The sequence below is a fragment of the Tachyglossus aculeatus genome, chromosome 4 (genome assembly GCF_015852505.1).
Source record: "Tachyglossus aculeatus isolate mTacAcu1 chromosome 4, mTacAcu1.pri, whole genome shotgun sequence".
NCBI classification, from domain to species: Eukaryota; Metazoa; Chordata; class Mammalia; order Monotremata; family Tachyglossidae; genus Tachyglossus; species Tachyglossus aculeatus.
This window is the reverse complement of record NC_052069.1, coordinates 128,262,493-128,287,923: the sequence shown is the minus strand read 5'-3', so window position 1 is coordinate 128,287,923 and position 25,431 is coordinate 128,262,493. Positions and strand designations below refer to the sequence as shown.

Genomic DNA, 25,431 nt, shown 5'->3' with positions numbered 1-25,431 from the left:
ATTAGAGCCCAGATCCGCCTCCGCACATTAGAACCCAGGACTCCCAGGCCGGTGCTCTATCCACTAGGCCATGCTGCTTCTCAAACTGGCACTTAAACACCATTACTACGCCAGGGTTCTTCCCAGAATTTTTCCGGTTCCTGCTAGGGGGTTAGGATTTGGCCCTGGCTCTCCCCAGTCCAAGCATGGGCCTGCTTGCCATCTCTGAAACTATAGTAATGATGACAATATCTGTTTAGTGTCAAGCCTTGTACTGACAACTGGGGTAGATGCATGATAATTAAGTTGGGCACAGTCCCTGTTCCACCTGGGGCTCACAATCCAACTAGGAGGGAGAACAGGGATTGCATCTCCATTTTACAGATGAAGAAACTGAGGTACTGAGAAGCGAAGTCACACAGCGGCCAAGTGACAGAGCTGGGATCAAGACCTGGGTTCTTTTGGACTTCCAGGTTTATGCTGCAGCAGTATGGTCTAGTGGACAGAGCACGGGCCTGGGATTCACAAGGACATGGGTTCTAATCTGCAGCGTGGCTAGAGAAGCAGCGTGGCTTAGTGGCAAGAGCCGGGGCTTGGGAGTCAGAGGTTGTGGGTTCTAATCCTGGCTCCACCATTTGTCAGCTGTGTGACTTCGGACAAGTCGCTTCACTTCTCTGTGCTTCAGTTAAATCATCTGTAAAATGGGGATTAAGACTGTGAGCTCCACGTGGAACAACCTGATTATCTGGTATCTACCTCAATGCTTAGAACAGTGCTTGGCACATAGTAAGTGCTTAAATACCATCATTATTATTTGTCTGCTGTATGTAATCTTGGGCAAATCACTTCACTTCTCTGTGCCTCAGTGACCTCATCAATCATATTTATCACCTTCATTTGTAATATTATTGTTATATCATAGTCTCCCAAATATAGTGCTTTGCACGCAGTAAAGTACTCCATAAATACGATTGAGTGAATGAAGGAATGAAGAAAATGGGGATGAAGAATGTGAGCCCCATGTGAGACAAAGACTGGGTCCAACCTGATTACCTTGCATCTACCCAGCGCTTAGTACAGTGCCTGGCACATAGTAAGTGCTTAACAAATACCATTAAAAAAGGGCAGACAGTAATCCCTCTGTCCTGTTTACCACCGGGACTGATAAAGGAGTGACTGAGACGAAATCCTATCTGAGGAAGGAGACGGATTAATTCATGGAGGAACTGGTCCACCGGGTCCTTGTTCCGGTGGGCCTGGGGGAGATAAGTGGGTAGCATGCTGGGGGGTGAGGCTGGCTGAGTTTCCCACCTGACAGTGTTGCTCCCTAGGAAAGCATCCCGTGCCTAGATCATGCCCTTCTTTTTTTATGGTATTTGTTAAACTCTATGTACCAGGCACCATGCTATGTGCTGGAGTCGATTCAAGATGATTGGGTGGGACACAATTCCTGTCCCACATGGGGCTCACACTCTTAATCCCTATTTTACAGATGAGGGAACTGAGGTGCAGAGAAGTAAAGTGACTCTCTCAAGGTCACACAGAAGACAGGTAGTGGAGTTGGCATTAGAACCCAGGTCCTCTGACAGGTAGGCCCATGCTCTATCCTCTAGACCGTGCTGCTCCTTCACCCAGCTTTGCTGGCCCTCAGGGACAGCCGACGGGATCTTCAATGTCTCCCTCTAGACTGTAAGCTCGTTGTGGGCAGGGAATGCATCTGTTTATTGTTCAACTGTTCTCTCTCAAGCGCTTAGTACAGTGCTCTGCACACAGCAAGCACTCATTAAATATGACTGAATGAATGAATGCCACCGAAGAACGGCTCACAGCTCAGTCCGGGCAAAGAGAAAACGCTCATCGGGGAAAAAAATACTATCGTTTACCTTGTTGCAGTGGATCCTGGGCCTGAACTGAGGGAGGCAGAGGTTTATAACCATCTTCGTGGGGACCAGGGCCACTTCCGACCATCAGATTTGCCCTTGAAACACAAACATTCCTCTGTCAGCAAAGACGTTAGACATCAACTGGAAAGCTTGCTCCAGCACGTTGACCCGAGACTAGGCACACAGGCCGACCCAGCAGAGGGTCACCTTAACTAAGATGGGGGAAGTCTCATGGTCCCTCCCGTCCTCACTCCCACCGCCTTCCTGGGGACAAGCTCTGACAAACCATCCGTAGCTTTCGGGTTACTGGCATTGTTGTCTTTGAGTTTCAACTCCTGTCTCCCACAAATCCCCTGCCAGGCTGAATCTTGTCCAGGGCTGAAATCCAGAGCCCAGCTCAGCCCCAATCCCTTCCAGGAGTAGCTGTGGGCAGGGAATGTGTCTGTTATATTGTTGTGGTGTACTCTCCCAAGCACTTAGTACACTGCTCTGCACACAGTAGGCGCTCAATAAATACGAGTGACTGACTGCTACCACCCATGACGATTCCATAGGTCCCACAGCAGCCCCATTTTTTAAAATGGTATTTGTTAAGCACTTTCTATGTGCCAGGCACTGTACTAAGCACTGGGGTACATATAAGCTAATCAGGCTGGACACAGTCCATTTCCCACATGGGGCTCACAGTCTTCAACCCCATTTTCCAAATGAGGGAACTGAGGCCCAGAGAAGGGATCCGAACCCAGGTCCTTCTGATTCCCAGGCCTGTGCTCCATCCATTATGCCACGGTCCTTCGCCCTGACACTAGTAAGAATAGTAGTATTTGTTAAGTGCTTACTATGTGTCAAACACTGTACTAAGCGCTGGGGTAGACTTAAGATAATCAGGCCCCACATGGGGCTCATAGTCTAAAAAGAACGAGAAGCAGCATGGCCAAGCGGATAGGGCATGGACCTAGGATTCAGAAGGACCTGGGTTCTAGTCCTAGCCCTGCCCCTTGACTGCTGTGCGACCTCAGGCAAGTCACTTCACTTTTCTGGGCCTCAATTCCCTCATCTATAAAATGGGGATTAAGACTTTGAGCCCCATGTGGAAAAAGAACTGTGTCCAATTTAATTACCTTGTATGTACCCCAGTGCTTAGAACAGTCCCTGGCACTTAGTAAGTGTTTAACAAATACCATTAAAAACAAAAGTAGAAGGGAGAACTGATATTGAATTCCCATTTTACACATGATGGGACTGAAGCCGAGAAGTGAAAGGACTTGTCCAAGGTCACCCAGCAGACAAGTGGAGGAGCCAGGATGAGAACAGGTCCTCCGACTCCTGGGTGCGGGGTCTTTCTGCTAGGCGGCACTGACAAGGGGTTTGTCTCAGCTCAGTCTGAACCTGGCTAGCGCCCACCTCGGACACACCATCGGACCTGCCTGGGGCTGACCTGGACCCAACCTGGTCTTTCAGTCGGAGCCTTGAGGTACATGCCCCACCCGGCTCCAGCCCTCAGATTCCCAGAGGGCTGGAACCCGGACGGGAGCCTCTGCGGGTAGATGCCCGTGCATGTAATCGCGTGATTGCCACAGATAACTTCCACAGGCGCAGTCGTGGTGGGAACGCCCAGCTGCAGACTGGAAGGAGACTGCACAACAATGGGCCTCGGCTGGGCTGGTCCCCTGCGTCATTATAAGTAATAGTAATTAGAGTAATAACAACAATAATAGTGGTACTCATTCTCTCATTCGATCGCACTTATTGAGCACTTACTGTATACTAAGCGCTTGGGAGAGGACAATATAACAATGAACAGACAGGTGCTCTGTCCACGACCATTTGTTAAGCACTTACTATGTGCCAGGCACTTTACTAAGTGCTGGGGTAGATACAATCTAATTGGGCTGGATACGGTCCCTGTCCCACACTGGGCTCCCAGTCTTCATCCCCATTTTCCAGATGAGGTCACCGAGGCACAGAGAAGTGACCAGCCCAAGGTCACCCAGCAGACAAGTGGCAGAGAAGCCACTTGAGAAGTCAGGCTTGAACTCTAGCCAGCAGGCCAAGACACTTCCCTAAAGCAGCTCAGTTCAGTCCAATGCAGTGAAACAATGCCCCCCACCACCCTACAATTCCCACTCAGCCTCCCTCCTCATTTCCAACAGACAATGACTCTTCCCCACCTTCAAAGCCTTAATGAAGGCCCATCTCCTCCAAAAGGCCTTCCCTGACTGAGCCCTCCTTTCCTCTTCTCCCGCTCTGTTCTGCATCGCCCTGACTTGCCCACTTCATTCATCCCCCCTCAGCCCCAAAGCACCTATGTACATAGCTGTCATTTACTGATTTAAATATTAATGTCTGTCTCCCCTTACAGACGGTACGCTCAATGTGGTCAGGGAATGTGTCTGTTATATTGTTACAGTGTACTCTCCCAAGTGCTTAGTACGGTGCTCTGCACACAGTAGGTACTCAATCAATAAGACTGACTGACTGCCTGGGAGTCAGAAGGACCCGGGTTCTAATCCAGTTGTGCCACCTGTCTGCATCTCAGGTCCCTCACCTGTAAAACGGGGATTAAGACTAGGAGCCCCATGTGGGACATGAACTGTGTCCAACTCAATTACTTGTATCTACCCCAACACTTAGTACAGTGCCTGGCACATAATAAGCATTTAAGAAATACCACAATTTTTATTAACAGTGGTTACTTCTTACTCCTCTTACTGTGTGCAGAGTGCTGTACTAAGCACTGGGGAGAGGACAATACAACAACAAACAGACACATTCTCTGCCCAAAATGAGCTTACAGTCTAGAGGGCTCCCCTGCCTTCTGATACTGAGGACCCAAACCCCAGCCCGCTCCACATCACATACCTCCATCTCGTCTATTTGGCCGCCAACCTCTTGCCCACGTCCTCCCTCTGTCCTGGAACGCCCTCCCTCCTCATATCCAACAGACCATTGCTCTACTGGCCCTGAAAGCCTTACTGAAGGCCCCTCTACTACAAGAAGCCTTCCCTGACTAAGCCCTCCTTTCCACTTCTCCCACTCCCTTCTTTGCCCTTGCACTTGGATTTGCTCCCAAGCCCACAGCACTTGTGTCCATACCCCAGCTCCACCACTTGTCCCGTGAGACCTTGGGCAAGTCACTTCACTTCTCTGGGCCTCAGTTACCTCATCTTAAAAATGGGGATGAAGACTGTGAGTTCCATATGGTGTGTCCTACCTGATTAGCTTGTATCTACCCCAGCACTTAGTACAGTGCCTGGCACATAGTAAGCACTTAACCAATATCATATATTCACACATGGTATACACACACACACACACACACAAATATATGTATATCACATATTTATGTTATTGGTGTGTGTGTACACTATACATATATATGTATTCACATACACATATCTCCATAATTTATTTATTTACATTAACACCTTTCTCTGCCTCTAGACTGTAAGCTCACTGTGGGCAGGGAACATGTCTAACAACTCTGTTATACATATTCTCCCAAGCTCTTAGCATAGTGCTCTGCACACGGTAAGCGCTCAATAAATACAATTGACTGATTAACTGATCGATCCCGGTCCCTACCAAAACTCCCCCTGCTGACTGACAGCACAAGCATTTGACACTATTTGAGAGCTTACTGTGTGCACAGCATTGCACTGAGCACCTCGGAGAGTTGGACACAGCAAGTCGCCACAATTCCTGCCCTCAAAGAGCTTGGAAATCTACAAGCACGTTCTCCCTCAGGCGTAGAATGTCAGCCAGAACTAGGTGAGAAACAGGGGTTAACCTGCTTTTCCCCCTTCCCGTCCACAACTCTTCCCCTGACGCTACTTTGGGGGTGTGGCCGGGGAAACCCTGGGGGAGGCCATTTCTGACTTGAGCACCCTGGCCAAACAAGCCCACTATAAGGTTCAGGCAACTTGAAGAATGCAAGTGAGACAGCAGCACAAGGGACTGGACAGAAAGTGGATTTAAAGGGTGTGTGTGTGGAGGAGAAGAGACATTCAAATTCATTTCATTCCTATCTTTTGTGCCCTGCTAGAGGTTGGCATGAGCTGAATTCAGAAGTTTGGCCTTGCCTTCAAAAATTATATCAAAAGGAATTACAGGCAGGTGCGTACGCTCCGACAGGTTAAGTGGGAGGAAAGGAAGAGAGATTACCTGTCAAATGGGAGAATGGCATCTAACCTCGGAGAGTGGGTGGAAATACTAGTGCTTTGAGCAATTTGGGAAAATGGGGCCCTGGCAGCTTTTAAGCAGCACAATACTTCTGGTAATTTCTGTCCATCCACGGAGGAAATTGGACTTTTCTGAGCCTTTTCATCTTGACAGGCACAGAGGAGTAAGAGCCCCATCCCCCAGCTTCTTGGAAAAGATGGTGGGGGAGACAGGCTAAAGGGGTCCATGGGGGGCTTCTGCGATGGCCTAACAACCCACTCCCAGTGAAAAATCCTGGACGGGATATTATCGTCGCCGTGACTGTCGGCTCATGGTGGGCAAGGAATGTATCTGTTATATTGTACTCTCCCAAGAGATGAGTACAGTGCTCTGCACACAGTACATACTCAATATACGATTGACTGACTGATGGCATCTGCCTGTTGAGCCCTTTCAATCAATGGTATTGATACAGCTATAACTGTGTGCAGAGCACTGTAGTAAGTGCTTAGGAGAGGGCAATACGAAAGCAGTATGGCCTAGTGGATAAAGCCTGGGCCTAGAAGTAATAAGGACCTGGGTTCTAGTCCTGGCTCTGCCACTTGTCTTCTGTGTGACCTTGGGACGAGTCACTTCACTTCTCTGTGTCTCAGTTTCCTCATCTGTAAAATGGGGATTAAGACTGTGAGCCCCATTTGGGACAAAGACTGTGTCCAACCTGATTGCCTACCTACCCCAGTGATCAGAATAGTGCCTGGTACATAGTAAACGCTTAAATACCATAAAAAAGTCGGTAGGCATGATCCCTGCCCTCAAGCAGCGTACAGTCTAGAGGGTGAGACAGACCTCAAAATAAATTAGACAAGGGAAGCCTGCAAAGTATAAACATATGGACATTCATTCATTCATTCAATCATATTTATTGAGTGCTTACTGTGTGCAGAGCACTGTACTAAGCGCTTGGGAAGTACAAGTTGGCAACATATAGAGACGGCCCCTACCCAACAATGGGCTCACAGTCTAGAAGGGGGAGACAGACAAAACAAAGCGTGGACAGGTGTCAGGTCGTCAGAATAAATAAAAATAAAGCTAGATGCACATTATTAACAAAATAAATAGAATAGTAAATATGCACAAGAAGTTCAGTTCAGTCATCTTAATTACTAAAGGATGTGCTTAGCTGAGATGGCAAAGCTCTTTGGAAAAAAAATATGTATATATATTAGAACTCAGTGCCTTCCCTATGAAACCAGATCATTTGGAAAAGTAAGCTTTTTAATTGCCCACTGGGGTGTAACTTGGTGGAAATGTAAGTTTGGTGAGCCATCCTAGGGAACACAGTTTGTAGCTGGCAGAGACTGCCTCGGCTCACCAGAAATGTTGGGGTACCTGTCCATGATGAGGAACAGTTCTCAGTCAGGAGGGTGATTTTTTGTCTAAAGGGGCTCCAGGTGATGACAAATGCCAGCAGTTTAAGGAGGGCACAGAGCTTGTGATTGGGTGGGTCAAGAATAAATTGTCTTCCTCTAAATAAAAAGGTGGTTTGTGCAGGGCCGTGACCACTTCAGGTCAAACCCAAACTTTCCCTGCTGCTTTATTTTCCCTCCACATTCTTCCATAATAATAATAATAATAATAATAAATAATGATGGCATTTGTTAAGCAGTTACTATGTGCAAAGCATTGTGCTTAGAACAGTGCTTTGCACATAGTAAGCACTTAACAAATGCCATCATTAAGTGCTGGGGGGGATACAAGGTGATCAGGTTGTCCCACATGGGGCTCATAGTCTTAATCCCCATTTTACAGATGAGGTAAATGAGGCTCCGAGAAGTGCCTTGCCCAAGGTCACACAGCTGACTAGTGGTGGAGCTGGGATTAGAATCCACGATCTCTGACTCCTAAGCCTGGGCTCTTTCCACTGAGCCATGCTGCTTCCATGTGGTGGGGGACTGAATGTAGCAAAGCTGTGCCCCTGTTGATGCTGAGGTGGTGGAATTCCAATCCATTTATTTTTCCTTATCCGCTACTGCAAACCACCTCAGACGTCTCTCCCAAGAAAAACCCTTTGAATAGGACAGAGGAATGAGAATGTTTTGCCCATCCTACCTGTTTTGCCTACCCTTCTCTGGAAAGGATGTTGCACTGCTGTTTTGTTTTCTCCCCCCATCATCTCACTGAACCCAGTTAAGTGGTCACAAAAGATGCTAAGCCAGGTCAGTGAATTTTACAACGTTTGACCCACTTCGGTCAAGTGAACACATAGGCATTCAGTAAGTACTATTGACAGACTCACACTCTATGGCCCCTAATAAATGAAGGAAATTGGAGTCCCCACCTATTCACCAACCCCTGCAAGAGTTGCAGTGAGTCTGAGAACCCTTCCTTATCCTAATCTGCTCAGCCTCACTTAGAATATAGGGTGTAAAAATTAACAAGTTTTCTTAAAGAAGGAACTAGGTACCCATGCTAAAAGGAATCTGCACTGTTTCCATGTACTAGAAATCCTTATCCTCATCAGAATTAACTGAGCCCCTACTGGCTACAGAGCACTGTCCTAGATGCTTATACTAGAGAAGCAGCGTGGCTCAGTGGAAACAGCACGGGCTTTGGAGTCAGAGGTCACGGGTTCAAATCCCGGCTCTGCCAATTGTCAGCTATGTGACCTTGGCAAGTCACTTAACTTCTCTGTGCCTCAGTTACCTCATCTGTAAAACTGTGAGCCCCACAAGGGACAATCTGATCATCTTGTAACCTCCCCAGCGCTTAGAACAGTACTTTGCACATAAGCGCTTAATAAATGCCATTATTATTATTATTATTATGCTTGGGAACACTAAACAGAATTAGAACACACAGTCCCCGTCGTCCAGGAGCTCACCATTGAACTTCTTGGTAATATAGGATTTGTACGCTAAGATAAAGCATGTGATGTTTGATGGTCTGTCTCTGACCGTGTTAGGCGCTTACTTCATAGCAGGCATTGTATGGAGCAGTGAGGCAGACAGAGGCTAATCAGGTTAGACACAGTTCATGCCCCACATGAGGCTCACACTCTTAATCCCCATTTTACAGGTGAGGTAACTTAGGCACGGAGATGTGACCTTCCCAAGGTCACACAGCTGACAAGTGGCGGAGGTGGGATTAGAACCCAAGTCCTTTTGATTCCCAGGCCTGTGCTCTATCCACTAGGCCTTATTGCTTTCTTTCCCGCCTCCTTTCTTAGGCTTTGAGCTCCTTGAGGAATAGGGACCATATCTAATTTTTGTGTATTTTTTCCCAGCACTTTCAATAGGGCTTTGCACAAAGTAAGTGTTTAATAAATACTTGGGGTTAGTTTCTTGTCCCACTAAAGAGCATAACTATTTGTTGGCGGGGGTAGGAGGGGTCTCCAATCAATCAATCAATCGTATTTATTGAGCGCTTACTATGTGCAGAGCACTGTACTAAGCGCTTGGGAAGTACAAATTGGCAACACATAGAGACAGTCCCTACCCAACAGTGGGCTCACAGTCTAAAAGGGGGAGACAGAGAACAGAACCAAACATACCAACAAAATAAAATAAATAGGATAGAAATGTACAAGTAAAATAAATAAATAAATAAATAAATAGAGTAATAAATATGTACAACCATATATACATATATACAGGTGCTGTGGGGAAGGGAAGGAGGTAAGATGAGTCAATCACTTCACTGAAAGTTCTCTCCCATTCATTCAATCATATTTATTGAGCGCTTATTGTGTGCACAGCACTATACTATGCGCTTTGGAAGTACAATTCAGCAACAAATAGAGACAATCCCTGCCCACAACGGGCTCACTGCCTAGAATTTTTAAGTGCTTACTATGTGCCAAGCACTGTTCTAAGCATTGGGGTAGATACAAGGTGACCAGGTTGTCCCACGTGAGGCTCACAGTCTTAATCCCCATTTTACAGATGAGGTAACTGAGGCACAGAGAAATTAAGTGACTTGCCCAAAGTCACACAGCTGACAAGTGGCAGAGCCGGGATTAGAACCCACGACCTCTGGCTCACAGGCCCGGGCTTTTTCCACTAAGCCATGCTGCTTCTGTAGTTCCTAGATCTAGGAACTGTACCCCTGTCCTCCAGTCCCTCCCAAACGTTCTCAAAGAGCCTATAATCTAATAATACTAATAATTTTGGTATTTGTTAAGCACTTACTAGGTGCCAAGCATTGTTCTAAAGGCTGGGGTAAATACAAGGTCATCAGGTTGTCCCACATGGGGTTCAGAGTCTTAATCCCCATTTTACAGATGAGGTAACTGAAGCCCAATCAATCAATCAATCAATCGTATTTATTGAGCGCTTACTGTGTGCAGAGCACTGTACTAAGCACTTGGGAAGTACAAGTTGGCAACATATGGAGACAGTCCCTACCCAACAGTGGGCTCACAGTCTAGAATGGGGAGACAGAGAACAAAACAAAACATATTAACAAAATAAAATAAATAGATATGTACAAGTAAAATAAATAAATAGAGTAATAAATACGTACCAACATATATACATATATACAGGTGCTGTGGGGAAGGGAAGGAGGTAAGGCTGGGGGGATGGAGAGGGGAAGGAGGGGGAGAGGAAGGAGGGGGTTCAGTCTGGGAAGGCCTCCTGGAGGTGAGCTCTCAGTAGGGCCTTGAAGGAGGAAGAGAGCTAGCTTGGCAGATGTGCGGAGGGAGGGCATTCCAGGCCAGGGGGATGACGTGGGCCGGGGGTCGACAGCGGGACAGGCGAGAATGAGACACGGTGAGGAGGTCAGCGGCAGAGGAGTGGAGGGTGTGGGCTGGGCTGTAGAAGGAGAGAAGGGAGATGAGGTAGCAGGGGCCGAGGTGATGGAGAGCCTTGAAGCCGAGAGTGAGGAGTTTCTGCCTGATGCGTAGGCTGATTGGTAGCCACTGCAGATTTTTGAGGAGGGGAGAACATGCCCAGAGCGTTTCTGGACAAAGACAATCCGGCAGTGGCATGAAGTATGGACTGAAGTGGGAAGAGACAAGAGGATGGGAGATAGGAGAGGAGGCTGATACAGTAGTCCAGACTGGATAGGATGAGAGCTTGAATGAGCAGGGTAGCAGTTTGGATGGAAAGGAAAGGGCGGATCTTGGCAATGTTGCGGAGCTAAGACCGGCAGGTTTTGGTGACGGCTTGGATGTGAGGGGTGAATAAGAGAGCAGAGTTGAGGATGACACCAAGGTTGCGGGCTTGTGAGACGGGAAGGATGGTAGTGCCGTCAACAGTGATGGGAAAGTCAGGGAGAGGGCAGGGTTTGGGAGGGAAGACAAGGAGTTCAGTCTTGGACATGTTGAGTTTTAGGTGGCAGGCAGACATCCAGATGGAGATGTCCTGAAGGCAGGAGGAGAGAAGTGAAGTGACTTGCCCAAGGTCACAGAGCAGAGAAGTGCAGAGTCAGGATTAGAACCCATGACCTTCAGATTCCTAGGTCAATGCTCTACCCACTGGGCCATGCTGCTTCTCTACAGAAGAACAGAAGGGTTGTGGAGCTGGGGGGTGGGAGGGGTTCAAAGTACCTAAGGGGGTCAACCTGATCATCTCACTACCCAGTGCTTAGTACAGTACCTGGCACAGAGTAAGCACTTCATAGAATTTTTAAAAAAGCAGGGGTGGGGGGCAGACATGAGTGCACAGGGGATGCAGAAGGGTGGGTAAATAGGTGATGGAATGAGGAAAGAAAACAGAAAGCCTCTTGGAGGAGGTATGATTTTAGGAGGGCTTTGATGATGGGCAGACTGGTGGTCGAGGGAGGGAGTTCCAGGTTACAGGGAAGACGTGGACAAGGGCTCATCCGCCAGATAGACAAACTCGAGGTCCAGTGAGCAGACTGGTGCTGGGGGAGTCAAGAGGGTGGGCTGGGCTGTACTAGGAGATGAGCAAGTTTGGAAAGGACGGGGAGAGCTGACTGAGTGTAAGCTCATTTATGGACAGGGAACATGTCTGCTAATTCTGTTGTACTCTCCTGAGCGCTTTGTATGGTGTAGTAAGCATTCAGCCCTGGGTGAGGAATTTCTTTGGATGCGGTGATGGAGGAAGGCCCAGTGGACATCGCCACAGGAGCTGCAAAGGAAGAGACACGCCTCAGGGCATTTGGTCTCTTGCCTTCAGAAAGGGGGGCCGCGGGATGGGAGCAAGAGAAACAGAGGTCCTGATAAGATGTTTCCATGGCGGGGGGCGGGGGGGGGGGGCTTCAGCAGCTTGGAGAAGTCTTTTCCTCAGACAACCACATTCATAGCAAGAGCTGAACAAAGACCACAATTATTAATTATTATTATTAAGTACTCTCCCAAGCGGTTAGTATAGTAAGCACTCAATAAACACAATTGAATGAATGAATGGGTTGTCACAGACCGAAAGACACCCGGGCTCCTTGCGTCATTAGGCCCAGTGGCTGAGGGGGCTGAAAATAGGGTTGTGATGAATAATAATAATTAATAATAATTACAGTATTAATTGCTATGTGCCAAGCACTGTTCTAAGTGCTGATGTAGAGTGAGTTAATCAGCTTCGACACAGTCCCTGTCCCAGCTAGGCTGACACTCTTAACCCTTATTTTCCAGATGAGGGAACTGAGGACCAGAGAAGTGAAGTGACTTGCTCAAGGTCACACAGCAGACATGTGGCAGATCCCAGGTCCTTCTGACTCCCAGGCCCGTGCTGATGATCCAGCAGCCCCGGAGCTCACTCATTCATTCATTAATTCATTCAATCATATTTATTGAGCACTTACTGTGTGCAAAGTGCTGCACTAAGTGCTTGGGAGAGTACAATACAACAACAGACACATCCTGCCCACAATGGGCTCACGGTCTAGGACTCAGAAACCAGTCTCAAGGGTCAGCGTGCTACTAGCAATTACCATTCCGGAAAGGTCTGGGCTTTCGGGCCCCCATTTCCGATCAACCTGGAGTGGGCGGTTTACCTGACACGGAAGCTTGGCTGGAGAGAGCTGGCTGGCCCCTAAGGATCCCAGCTGGCTTCAGGCCTGAGCCAGAAGGGAAATGAGCCAGGCTGAACAGGAAGCGGGCATTCCTCGAGGTCACTGCCACGCACTGTGGCAGTTATAGCCTTGGTAGTCCAGGAGAAAACTGCTGACCTGTAGACCCAGCCCCCGTCCCCTGAAGAGAAACCTGGACCCAATCACCCAACGACAACGATCCGGGGGGGAGGTCGCAGGGGACTCCAGAATCCACCCGAACCCACCCACGTTTGACTCTATTATCATGATGGCATTTGTTAAGTGCTTACTATGTGTCAAGCGCTGTTCTAAGCGCTGGGGTAGATACAACCCTACCAGGTTGGATACGGTCCCTGCACCACGCGGGGCTCACAGTCTTAATCCCCATTTTACAGATGAGGGAACTGAGGCCCAGAGAAGTGAAGTGACTTGCCCAGGGTCATCCAGCAGACAAGTGGCGGAGCCGGAATTAGAACCCACAACCTTCTGACTGCCAGGCCCGGGCTCTAGCCACTACGCCATGCTGCCTTTCAACCTTCCCAACTCAGCCCCTACAGTACGATGCCCGCTCGGCCCACTGGATGGGAGGGCCGGGACAGTGCCGGGGAGACAGGGAGAAGGAGATGGCCCCCCGGGATCAATCGGAAATGGGTCATTGTCATCAACGGGTGCAGGTTGCAACACGCCGGCACACGGAAACCCGGTATCTGAGAAAAGCTAAGGAGGCCCTAAAGAGGCACCTGGGCACATGTTTCCGGGTGACACCAGGTGCGTGTGTGTATGTGTGTTTGGAGAGAACAGATGCCTCCCCACCCCAACTCCTGCAGCCAGACCCACCAGAAATGGGAATTAACGGGAAAAGATTGAGCCATTTATTACTGACAGAACGAGCCACTCTCACCACCCCCCATCTACCGTCGCCAGACCCGCCGCCACGGAAGGTACCAAGTTCACTGCATCGGCTCCCCAGCCCCGGCTGTCGGTCTGGGCCCCGGGTGCCCGTCAGCTCCGGGGAGCAGAGCCGAACACCTTCTCGTGGAGGTAGGCCAGCTTCTGGGCCCGGGGCCGGCGGAGCAGGGGGACCCACTCCCAGAAGGGCACCTCCACCACAGTGTAGCCCAGCTGGCGCAGCTGCCTCCGCTTCATAGCGTGCAGCCCGAGGAGCTGCCTGGTGCCATAACAGTACTGGTTCCTGTGGGTCACCTGGATGGCAAGCTTCGCCCCCGCCGGGGCGGGGCCGGCCTGGACGGCAGGTCGAACGTCCCCTTCCTCCGGCCGCTCGCTTGCTGGGGGAGGGCCCCCCCGAGTTCCCCTTGAGGAGCCGCTCCACCAGCTCGTCGGTGAGACTAACCCCCGCCGGTTTCAGCTTGGGTTTTGGCAGCTCCCCGGCCGGTCGGGCCTCCCAGTTGAAAGGGAGCGGCCGGTTGTTGGCGTCCAGCCGGACCTCCACATCCGACGAGCGCGTGTGGGGGGCGATCATATGGTGCCGGAGGTGCAGGGGACCCCCCAGCACGATCTCGAGCAAGAAGAGGGCTTCCAGGAACTCAGGCTTGGAGCACATATCCTGCCTCGCCAACTCCCACAGCTTCTCAGCCCACTCCCGCCGCAGGTCGGCTGCCAGGCGGTTGCCCCCGTAGTCTGGGCACTCGATGCCCACGGCCCCGTCGAGGGTGACCAACTCCTTGGTGAGCTCGAACCTGCTGCTCCCCCGGGCCAGCCTGACAAACTCCGGGCTCAGGGCAAAATCCAGGAGGGGGGCCGGGAAGCGACGGGTGAACGCCAGGCCCAGCAGGCCGGTGAGCAGGTGCTCCGGGTACCTGATGAACTCAGGCATCTTCCGGTGCAGCTGCTCCAGCAGGCTCGAGTAGAACCCCTCAGCATCGGGGGGCTCGTAGCTCAGGACCCCGAATGACCACAGGAACTTGGCCACGTCTTTGCTCCGGCAGCGGGACGCCCGGCAGGGCAGGGAGGCTGCCACGGCGCCCAGGACGGCCTCGTCCCGGTAGCGCAGGGCGGAGCAGGACAGGGTCAGATGCATGACCCCCTGGACGCCCAGGGAGGGGATGCGCCCAGGGGCCACTTGGCTGAACCGCTCCAAGAAGACCGGGTGGTCCACGTGCGTGAAACGCAGCATCTTCATGGTGTTGACCAGGGCATAGCTGCTCAGCTCCTCCATGCTCGCCGCGGCCTTGTCCCCGATCCGGCGCATGAGGTGGTCCGACAGGCCGCTGCTGGACTTGAAGAACCCTAGGCAGATGGCCCCGACTTCCTCCAGACTCAACTGGCTCAGGTGTTTCGCCACCAGGGACTCCAGCTTCCGCATCAGGTCTGGGGGCCCGTGCCGGCCTTCCCCGATGAGGTAGATCAGGTGGACCAGCTGAGTAGGCAAGAGCTCGTCCCAGTGCATGTGCATGTAGCTGAAGCAGATCCCCAGGAAGTGGGGCACGCTCCGCCCCAGGCACCGCCACAGGTCGGCCCCGAGAAGGAGCTGGTCCAGGGTCATGTCCCAGGCCCGGAGGCAGAACGCCGTCTCGTATGCCTTCAGGACAGGGTGCGCCGGGGGGACCCTCAGACGGACGAAGGCCTCCAGGACGGCGAGGAGCTGGGGTGCCCCCGAGAGCCGGGCGCTTTCGGCGCCGAGGTGGCACAGCCGGGCGAAGCTGGCCCGGTTCAGCAGGGTGGCGCGATGTTCCTCTGGGAGGCGACTCAGGCGGCCCAGGAGGTCGGCGGCCGTCTCAGGCTCCAGTGGGCCGGGCCGGATAGCCGCCTGGTGTAGGATCGGCTCTGCATCTTCGAGCGGCAGCGGCTCCGGGTGCTCAGACCCGTCGTGGCTGTGACGCCGGTACTCGGGCCTCTGCCGCAAGAAGGCCCGGGGGTCTTCGAAGGAGTCGAAGGCTTCCACGGAGGCTTCACTGAGGCCTGGCGGGGGTCTCCCGGTCCGCGTCGGCCCGCGGGGGCCACCGTGGCGCATGCCCGCCCCAGGCCCAGCAGCCGGGCTCCCGCCGGGCCCTCGCTCAGGAGCCGGGCAGGCCGGAGGGGTGTGCGGCCCGAGCCACTCCAGGAGGTCCGGCCTCGTGGCAGCAGCCCCGGCTCTGCTCTCCCGATGGAGCCGTTTGGGGGTCCGGGTGCAACCGCATCGGGTCTGGACAGCCGGTCTCTTCCCGGCCCGGGGAGCGGCAGACGCCGGAAACCCAGGTGCTCGGCCCACGCGCCCCGGCCATCTCCGGAGCAAGATCGCCGCCGCCATGGGTCGCAAGCTACGGGGTCAGAACGGGTGGCAGGTACTGAAAAAAGGGTAGATGAAGAATGAGTGGTTGCCCCCTCATCCGGGGGTATCTCAGAACAGAACCTCAAACCCACCCCCGGCCCCAGACAGTTTGCGGGGGATGTGAGATGTGCCATAGACAGCCCCCCCTGGTCCGCTGGCGGGAAAGCAGCATGGCTCCGAGGATCCAGCCCGGGTCTGGGAGTCAGAAGGATCTGGGTTCTAAACCCGGCTCCGCTGCTGGTCTGCTGCGTGACCTTGGGCAAGTCACTTCACTTCTCTGGGCCTCGGTTCCCTCATCTGGAAAATGGGGATGGAGACCGTGAGCCCCATGTGGGATCAGGGACTGTGTCCAACCTGATTAATTTGTAGCTACCCCAGCGCTCAGAACAGTGCTTGGCACATAGTAAGCACTTATGATTATTACTCTTATTAAGTGGTAACTCTGGGAGGGGGGCAGGGTCTTCAAGAGTCTGCTCCAGCACTAGGGAACGGTCTGAAAAATGCTGTGGGCCAAGCTGGGGGCCGGCTGGGGGCGGCCCCTCAGGTCCTCAGACCTCCGCTCCCGCAGCATCACGGATCTAAGCCCCGGGGTCGGGGGGGGGGGGGGTCTGACAAGAGGACAGATGAGCTGAGTTCGGGGGAAGGCGGGATTGGGGAATTCCAGAGAAGTGGGGAGGAGCGGAGGCCAGCCGGAAACCCAAAGGGACGGAAGTGACCCATCGCTTGGGGGGGGGGGGGGGTCGCCACGTAGGGGGTCCTGCGAGGGGAAGGGGGTACAATCCGTTAGGGAGAGGATGGGAACTACAATGTGGAACAGTGGGCCAGCCTGGTGAGCATGTGGCCTCGGGCTCCAGCTGGGCCAGGCCCTGCCTCACAGGACAGAGGGATGGGCAAACACACACACACAAAACACAGACACACATTGTCTTTCTCCCCCTCTCTGACACACACACACACACACACACACACACACACACACTCTCTCTCTCTCTCTCTCTCTCTCCTGATACACACACATACAACACTCACTCTCTACCCCCCAAACACACACATACAACACTCACTCTCTACCCCCCAAACACACACTCTCTCTCTACCCCGACACACACACACACACACACACACACACACACACACACACACTCTCTCTCTCTCTCTACCCCCCGATACACACAGTCTCTCTCTCTATCCCTCCAACACTCTCTCTCACACCCCACCTCCCACGCCCCCAAACACCCACAAGCACAGCCACCACTCGGACTCTGAGCCCCCTGAAGGACAAGGACCGGGCCAATCCGACAATCTGGTATCCACCCCAGCATTTAGTACAGTCATCAGCACCTAGTAAACACCTCTCTTGCCCGATCAAAGCTAAAACGAAGAGCGAGGGGAGGGTCACTGGTTCAGGCTCTACCTCTGGGCAAGTGAGATGCTAGATGGGCTAGATGGGCACCTGCATGCTCTCCTTGGAGATGCCAGGGACGGAGGCTCCACACTCTCCCTTGGTGCCCGTACCAGGGCATCCTCTCTGAGAGCCAGGAAGATCTTTCCTGTGCCCAACCCACATCGATGAGACCCCATTTCCTCCTCTTCGGGGAGAGCTGCTATTTCTCCCCTAGAGGGACCCAGCTGATTAGCAGTAATTGCCAGACCAGACCCCCATCCCCCCACCCCACCCTCGTTCTTCTCAAACCATGGGTGGGAGTCCCAGAGAAGACCCCACGAGGGACCTCGCGCTCAGAGGATGCCGGCACACAGCCCCTTGGTGCCGAAGAGACCATCAACTCTCCCCGCCTATACAAGGCATGTGTTTCTGAGCAGGTCACAAAGTTGAACAAAATATCATCATCATTATTAACTGAGCAGAGAGCAGTAATGCTAAATAAACAAAATGTACGCGGTGAGAACGCTCAGTCCAACTCCCGAACCTAGCAGGGAAAGCCGTTCCGCTGCACAGTGCTTTCCAACACAGAGGTTTCCGCGGGCTCCCTGACAGAAGCGGCGCGGTGTAATGGAGACAGCACAGGCCTGGGTGCCAGGAGGTTGTGGGTTCTAATCCCGACTCCACCACTTGTCTGCCGTGTGACCTGGGGCATGTCATTTCACTTCTCTGGGCCTCAGTTCCCTCATCTGTAAAATGGGGATTGAGACTGTAAGCCCCAACTGGGACAGGAACCGTGTCAAACCCGATTTTTTGAACTCACTCCAGCACTCAGTACAGTGTCTGGCACATAGCAAGCACTTAACAAATACCATAATCATTATTATTATTATGCTACCTGGCACATGGTCTCTCTTTCCAGGGGCTGCCCTGATTAGCAGAAACCCCAGCCTGAATCAATGCTACAAAAAATTCCGAACCCAAGGGCCCGGCTGGAAAAATTTTCCGTAACCCAAAATGGAGAGTTTTTTCTGCTCCCGCTCCTGTCAGCTTCTACCCACGGAGCACGAAAAGGGAAGCGTGTCAGTCGTTAATGACGCAGAGGCTGTGAAAGGAAAAGCCGCCTCCGTTTGGAACAGGCCTGGCAGCTTGAAGGTGAGAAACCGAGAACGTGTGGCATTCTCCATCCTCAACTAAAAGATGAGAGGACAGTGGAGGAGTGAGGCGACGATTTACAATTCCTGTCGGACTTTGGCTGGAGGTAGCCGCCTCAAGTGAACATCCTTATGACTAGCACGGGGAGACCTGTGAGTTACTTTTACAAACATTTATGTAGATCGGATACCCGATCCAAGACCTTGGAAGGCTTACTCAACTGCAAGTTGGTGAATGTCTCCCCAGACGGCCTCCCCATGACCAGGCCAGGCAGTACTTATCCCCTTCCCCAGGGGAGTGAGATCAGACCAACTGAGATTGGGCCCCACTGTCTGAGGGAGCATGGTAAATTGCTGCCCGGACCAGGCCCAACTTCCAAATCATTCATTCATTCATTCAATCATATTCATGGAGCGCTTACTGTGTGCAGAGATTTGGACTAAGCACTGTGAAGCACTTGATCATCTTGCCCGCTCCTACTCACCTTGCTACTCTCCTACTACAACTTAGCTCACACCCTTCATTTGTCTAATGCTAATCTTCTCACTGTACCACCATTTCATCCGTCTCGCGGCCGACCTCTCGCCCCCATGCTACCTCTGGTCTGGAACGCCTGCCCACCTCATATCAGATAACTGCTCTCTGCCACTTCAAGGCCTTATTGAAGGCCCATCTCCTCCAAGAAAGCCTCCCTAAGCCCTCTTCTCCCACTCCCTTCTGCATTGCTCTTATTTGCTCCTTCATTCATCCTCCCTCCCATCTGCACAGGACACGTGCATGTATCTGTATATATCTGTTATTAATTCATCTATTTATTTATATTAATGTCTGTCTCCCCCTCTAGACTGTGAGCTCGCTGTGGGCAGGAATGTGTCTGTTTATTGCTCTACTGTACTCTCCCAAGCGCTTAGTATAGTGCTTTGCACACAGTAAGCCCCCAATACATTACAACTGAATAAACTGGGAGAGTAACAAAAAACGGACACATTCCCTGAAGGGGAAAAAGACTTTAACAGAAATAAATGACAGGTACGTCCATAAGTGCTGTGGGTCTGGAAGGGGTGATGAATAAAGGGAGCAAGTCAGGGCGACACAGAAGGGTGTGGAAGAGGAAACGAAGGTTTAATCAAAGAAGGCCACTTGGAGGAGATGGGCCTGCTAATAAGACTTTGAAAAGGCAGACCAACACCTCAAAAATCTTGGGCGGCCATCCATTCCTCTCCGCATTAGACAAATTCCTGACCCCTGGCTTTCTACAGAAACGCTCTGGGCATGACACTCCAACTCCTCAATAATTCCCAGTGGTTGCCTATCAACTTTCGTACCAAGCAAAAACTGCTCACTGTTGGCTTCAAACCTCTTCATCATCTTGCCCCCTCCTACCTCACCTCCCTTCTCGCCTTCTCCAGCCCAGCCCGCACACTCCGCTCCTCTGCTGCCGCTAACCTCCTCACTGGGCCTCGTTCTCGCCTGTCCCGCCGTCAACCCCCGGTCCATGTCCTTCCCCTGGCCTGGAATGCCCTCCCTCCACACAGCTGCCAAACCAGCTCTCTTTCCCCTTTCAAGGCACAACTGAGAGCACACCTCCTCCAGGGGGCCTTCCCAGACTGAGCCCCCCTTTTCCTCTGCTCCCCCTCCCCTCCACATCGCCCTGACTCTCTCCCTTTCCTCTACCTCCCTCTCCCCACCCCACAGCACTTGTGTATATTTGTACATATTTATTATTCTATTTATTTTATGAACTATGTGAATATATCTATAATTCTATTTATCTACTTTGATGCTACTGATGCCTATCTATTTGTTTTGTTGTCTGTCTCCCCCTTCTAGACTGTGAGCCCACTGTTGGGTAGGGATCGCCTCTGTTGCTGAACTGTACTTTCCAAGCACTTAGTACAGTGCTCTGCACACAGTAAGAGCTCAATAAATACGACTGACAATTAATTTTGGGCCCTTTCCGTCCTGCTTCAACTCACTCCTCCCGCATTACGTTCAGATGCTTCATTCCTCTCAAGCGGACCTGCTCTCCGTACCTCAGTTCCACCTTCTCTGCCTCTTACTTACACCCTCCTTCCTTCCTGGAACTCCCTAAGCCAGTTTGCAACCAACCAACCCATCTTTGGGGCTCTAATGGAATCATATTTCCAGAAGCTCCCCACACCCCCAATTAGTCTGTCATCTCCCACCTTTATTTCCTCCCCAGCTGCAACTTCCAAATCGCCAAAGCACTTGGCTACTCAGCTGCATGGCCCCAGACCAATGCACTTGAAGTACATCCCTTTATATTCTACCATTTCATTATTTCCTCCTTCCTGTAATTTATTTGAGTGTCAGTTTATATTGTGCTATTATTATTATGCTGTCTCCCCCTTTTAGACTGCAAGCTCATTGTGGGCAGGGAATCTGTCTGCTTATTTGTCATACTGTAATCTCCCAAGTGCCTAGTACAGTGCGCTGCACACAGTAACCGCTCAATAAAAATGACTTAATGAACGAATGAATCTCCCCTGCTAGATTGGAAGCTCCTTGGAGGCAGGAATCTTATCTACTGACTCTAATGTACTCTTCCAAGTATTTAGTGCAGTGCTCCGCACAGCGTAAATACTCAATAAATGCTGATTTTCCTGAATAGGTTTTATTTATGGTATTTGTTAAGCGCTTACTACATTTCAGGCACTGTACTACGTGCTGGGGTAGATACAAGCTAATCAGGATTGGACACAGTCCAAGCCACATATGGGTTTCACAGTTTTAATCTCCATTTTACAGCCAGAGGAATTGAGGTCCAGATAATTAAAGTGATTTGCCCAAGGTCACACACAGCAGACAAACAGAGGAGCCAGGATCACAATCAATCAATCAATCGTATTTATTGAGCGCTTACTTTGTGCAGAGCACTTTACTAAGCGCTTGGGAAGTACAAGTTGGCAACATATAGAGATGGTCCCTACCCAACAGTGGGCTCACAGTCCAGAAGGGGGAGACAGAGAACAAAACAAAACATATTAGCAAAATAAAATAAATAGAACAGATATGTACAAGTAAAATAAATAGAGTAATAAATATGTACAAACATATATACATATATACAGGTGCTGTGGGGAAGGAGGTAAGACGGGGGGATGGAGAGGGGGCAAGGGGGAGAGGAAGGAGGGGGCTCAGTCTGGGAAGGCCTCCTGGAGGAGGTGAGCTCTCAGTAGGGCCTTGAAGGGAGGAAGAGAGCTAGCTTGGCGGATGGGCAGAGGGAGGGGACTCCAGGCCTGGGGGAGGACGTGGGTCGGGGGTCGATGGCGGGACAGGCGAGAACGAGGCACGGTGAAGAGATTAGCGGCAGGGGAGCGGAGGGTGCGGGGTGGGCTGTAGAAGGAGAGAAGGGAGGTGAGGTAGGAAGAGGCGAGGTGATGGAGAGCCTTGAAGCCCAGGGTGAGGAGTTTCTGCCTGATGCGCAGATTGATTGGTAGCCACTGGAGATTTTTGAGGAGGGGAGTAACATGCCCAGAGCGTTTCTGGACAAAGACAATCCAGGCAGCAGCGTGAAGTATGGATTGAAGTGGGGAGAGACATAAGGATGGAAGATCAGAGAGGAGGCTGATGCAGTAGTCCATCACAACCCAGGTCCTTCTGACTCCCAGGCCCAAAGGACATGGTTTCTAGGGTTGGTCCAGCCTGGCACAGGGCTGATCCCAAACAGGCTCAAGAAGACTCATAGGAAGCAGCACAGCGTGGTGGATAGGGCCTGGGCATCAGAAGGTCATGGGCTGTAATTCAGGCTCTGCCACCTGCCTGCTTTGTGACCTTGGGCAAGTCACTTCACTTCTCTGAGCCTCCATTCCCCCATCTGTAAAATGGGGATTGAGACTGTGAGCCCCACGTGGGGCAAGGACTGTGTCCTACCTGGTTTGCTTGTATCCACCCCTGCGCTTAGTAGAGTGCCTGGCACATGGTAAGAGCTTAATAGACTCCAATATTATTATTGTTATTATTCTCTGAACCTCAGTTATCTCATCTGTAAAATGGGGATTGAGACTGAGCCTCACGAGGGATAAGGACTATGTCCGACCCAATTGGCTTGTATCCACCCCAGGATTTAGTACAGTGCCTGGCACAAAGTAAGCACTTAACAAACACTATTATTATTACTACTAACATTATTAACTCCCAGTGATCCCACATTTCATTTTGGAGGTTTCAGGGCAGGAGGCTACAAAATGGTGGCTGGGAGAATACCCTGCATTTCCCAGAAGCTCTAGGGCAGCCACATATAGCCAGAAGACACCCTGGAAGTGAACCTGGCCTTCTTCTGGCTAATACAATTGGGGGCTGAAGCCAGTCCCAGACCTGCGACTTGTTCCTGGGAGTCAGAGGACCTGACTACTAATCCCGGCTCCGCCACCTGTCTTCGGGGAGACGCTGGGCAAGTCACTCCACTTCTCTGGGCCTCAATTCCCTCATCTGCAGAATGGGGATTCAACAGTCATTCTCCCTTCTACTTAGACTGTGACTTGGACTGTGGATAATGTGATTGTCTCGTACCCGCCCTAGTGCATAGCACAGCGTCTGGCATACAGTAAGTACTTAACAGATACCCTTAAAAAATGGTTTTGTCCTTATACAAAGTGGCCCAGGGCTCGCCCAGGCTTCAGAACCACCAACCCCTGTTAATTATGACCCTCCAGCCCCTTGATTTCTCCTTGGATTGGGATCATGGAGGCAGATTCTGCCCGCGGAAACAATTCAATCAACCAACAATATTTATTAAGTACTGACTGAAGGCAGACCACTATACTAAGTGCTTGGGAGAGTACAACAGAGGAGAAGCAGCTTGGCCTAAAGGAAAGAGCCCAGACCTGGGAGTCGGAGGACTAGTGTTCTAATCCCAATTCCACCACTCATCTGCTGTGTCAGTCTGTCAATCAGTTGTATTTATTGAGTGCTTACTGTGTGCACAGCACTGTGCTAAGCACTTGACAGCACTTGGGAACAATAAACAGTCACACTCCCCGCTCACGATCTCAAACACCAAATGTGCTGGTGCCAGGCTGGACAGCCCAGGAGGGCCTGCCATCGGGACCTCACAGCCTGATACCTAACACCGATAACAGCACCGAGTCCTGCATTCCCAGCATCCTGGACCTGGAAGGAACCAAACATCCTCCCGTTCCCCCCCAAACCCCAAACCAATCCTAGGGGCTTTCTGACCCTCCACAGACCAGTAAGGACATGGCTCTTACTAGAAACCTGGCCAGAGAGCTCCCTGCCACAGAGACCACTACCTCAGAGCACCCCTTCCCACAACCCAGCCCTCAGCGCCACGCCTTGAGCCGCATTTTCTTCTGCCATGTGACCCTGGGTGAGTCATTTCACCTCTCTGTGCCAGTTACCTCATCTGTAAAATGGGGATTAAGACTATGAGCACCCCCCAACACACACACGTGGGACAATCTGATCATCTTGTAACCTCCCCGGCGCTTAGAACGGTGCTTGGCACGTAGTAAGCGCTTAGTAAATGCCATCGTTATTATTATCACCATGAGGTCGTGGGTTCGAATCCCGGCTCCGCCACATGTCTGCTACGTGACCTTGGGCAAGTCACTTAACTTCTCAGAGCCTCAGTTACCTCGTCTGTAAAACGGGCATGGTGACTGTGAGCCCCGCGCGGGACAACCTGATCACCGTGTATCCCCCAGCGCTTAGAACAGTGCTTTGCACATAGTAAGCCCTTAATAAGTGCCATTATTATTATTACACAGAGTGCCTTTCACAGATACCGTAAGTATTGTATTCTATAGTACAATTTAATTCTATTTGTTCTGACGACTTTGACACCTGTCCACGTTTTGTTTTGTTGTCTGTCTCCCCCTTCTAGACTGTGAGCCCGCTGTTGGGTAGGGACCGTCTCTATGTGTGGCCGACTTGTACTTCCCAAGCGCTTAGTCCAGTGCTCTGCACACAGTAAGCGCTCAATAAATACGATTGAATGAATGAGTTGTAATAGCAGGCCCTCCGGCTTGGTGGAAAGATCATGGGCTTTGAAGTCAGAGGTCATGGGTTCGAATCCCAGCTCTGCCACCTGTCAGCTGTGTGACTTTGGGCAAGTCACTTAACTTCTCTGGGTCTCAGTTCCTTCATCTGTAAAATGGGGACTAAGACTGTGAGCCCCACGTGGGACAACCTGATCACCTTGTACCTTCCCCAGCGCTTAGAACAGTGCTCTGCACATAGTAAGCGCTTAACAAATACCATCACTATTATTATTATCCCAGACCCGGCCCGAGCTGGGGGGGGAGGGGGGGCGCCCCCTGGTGGTCCCTGGCTCCTGGCGCCGGCCCGTCGGGTCACGTGTCCCTTCCGGGAGCGCGAGGACGGTGGGCCCACGCGCATCCCAAAGCGGCTTGGCGGCGCCTGAGGGGGAGGAAGGCCCCGGGGGTCCCCGCTGCCCACCTGCGGCTTGTCCGGCGCAGGCTGCTCACCTGAACCCGGCGGGGGTCAGCGGCCCCGAGGACACGGCGGCCGCCACCTCCACCTCCGCCGCCGCCGCCGCCGCATCGGCTCCCGGGACCCCGGCGGTGACAGCGGCGGCGTCCCCTCAGCCGAGCCCAGCCCGACTTCCGGCC

General features: G+C 51.7%; 2 protein-coding genes across 2 annotated transcripts in view; both read right to left on the bottom strand.

Annotated features, from left to right (window-relative positions):
• The window catches only part of UBOX5 (U-box domain containing 5), a 36,138-nt gene extending 10,767 nt beyond the window's left edge, over positions 1 to 25,371 (bottom strand). Inside the window, 2 exon segments of the mRNA XM_038745356.1 lie at positions 1,863 to 1,957; positions 25,288 to 25,371. Of these exon segments, the coding sequence (XP_038601284.1) occupies positions 1,863 to 1,916 (54 nt within the window). The 5' untranslated portion in view covers positions 1,917 to 1,957; positions 25,288 to 25,371.
• FASTKD5 (FAST kinase domains 5) lies at positions 1,871 to 25,371 on the bottom strand. Its single transcript, XM_038745355.1, is given in 4 exon segments — positions 1,871 to 1,957; positions 13,959 to 14,295; positions 14,297 to 16,297; positions 25,288 to 25,371. Coding segments are annotated over 2 exon segments (2,244 nt in total). The 5' UTR covers positions 16,261 to 16,297; positions 25,288 to 25,371; the 3' UTR covers positions 1,871 to 1,957; positions 13,959 to 14,015.
• Positions 25,372 to 25,431: the final 60 nt, after the last annotated feature.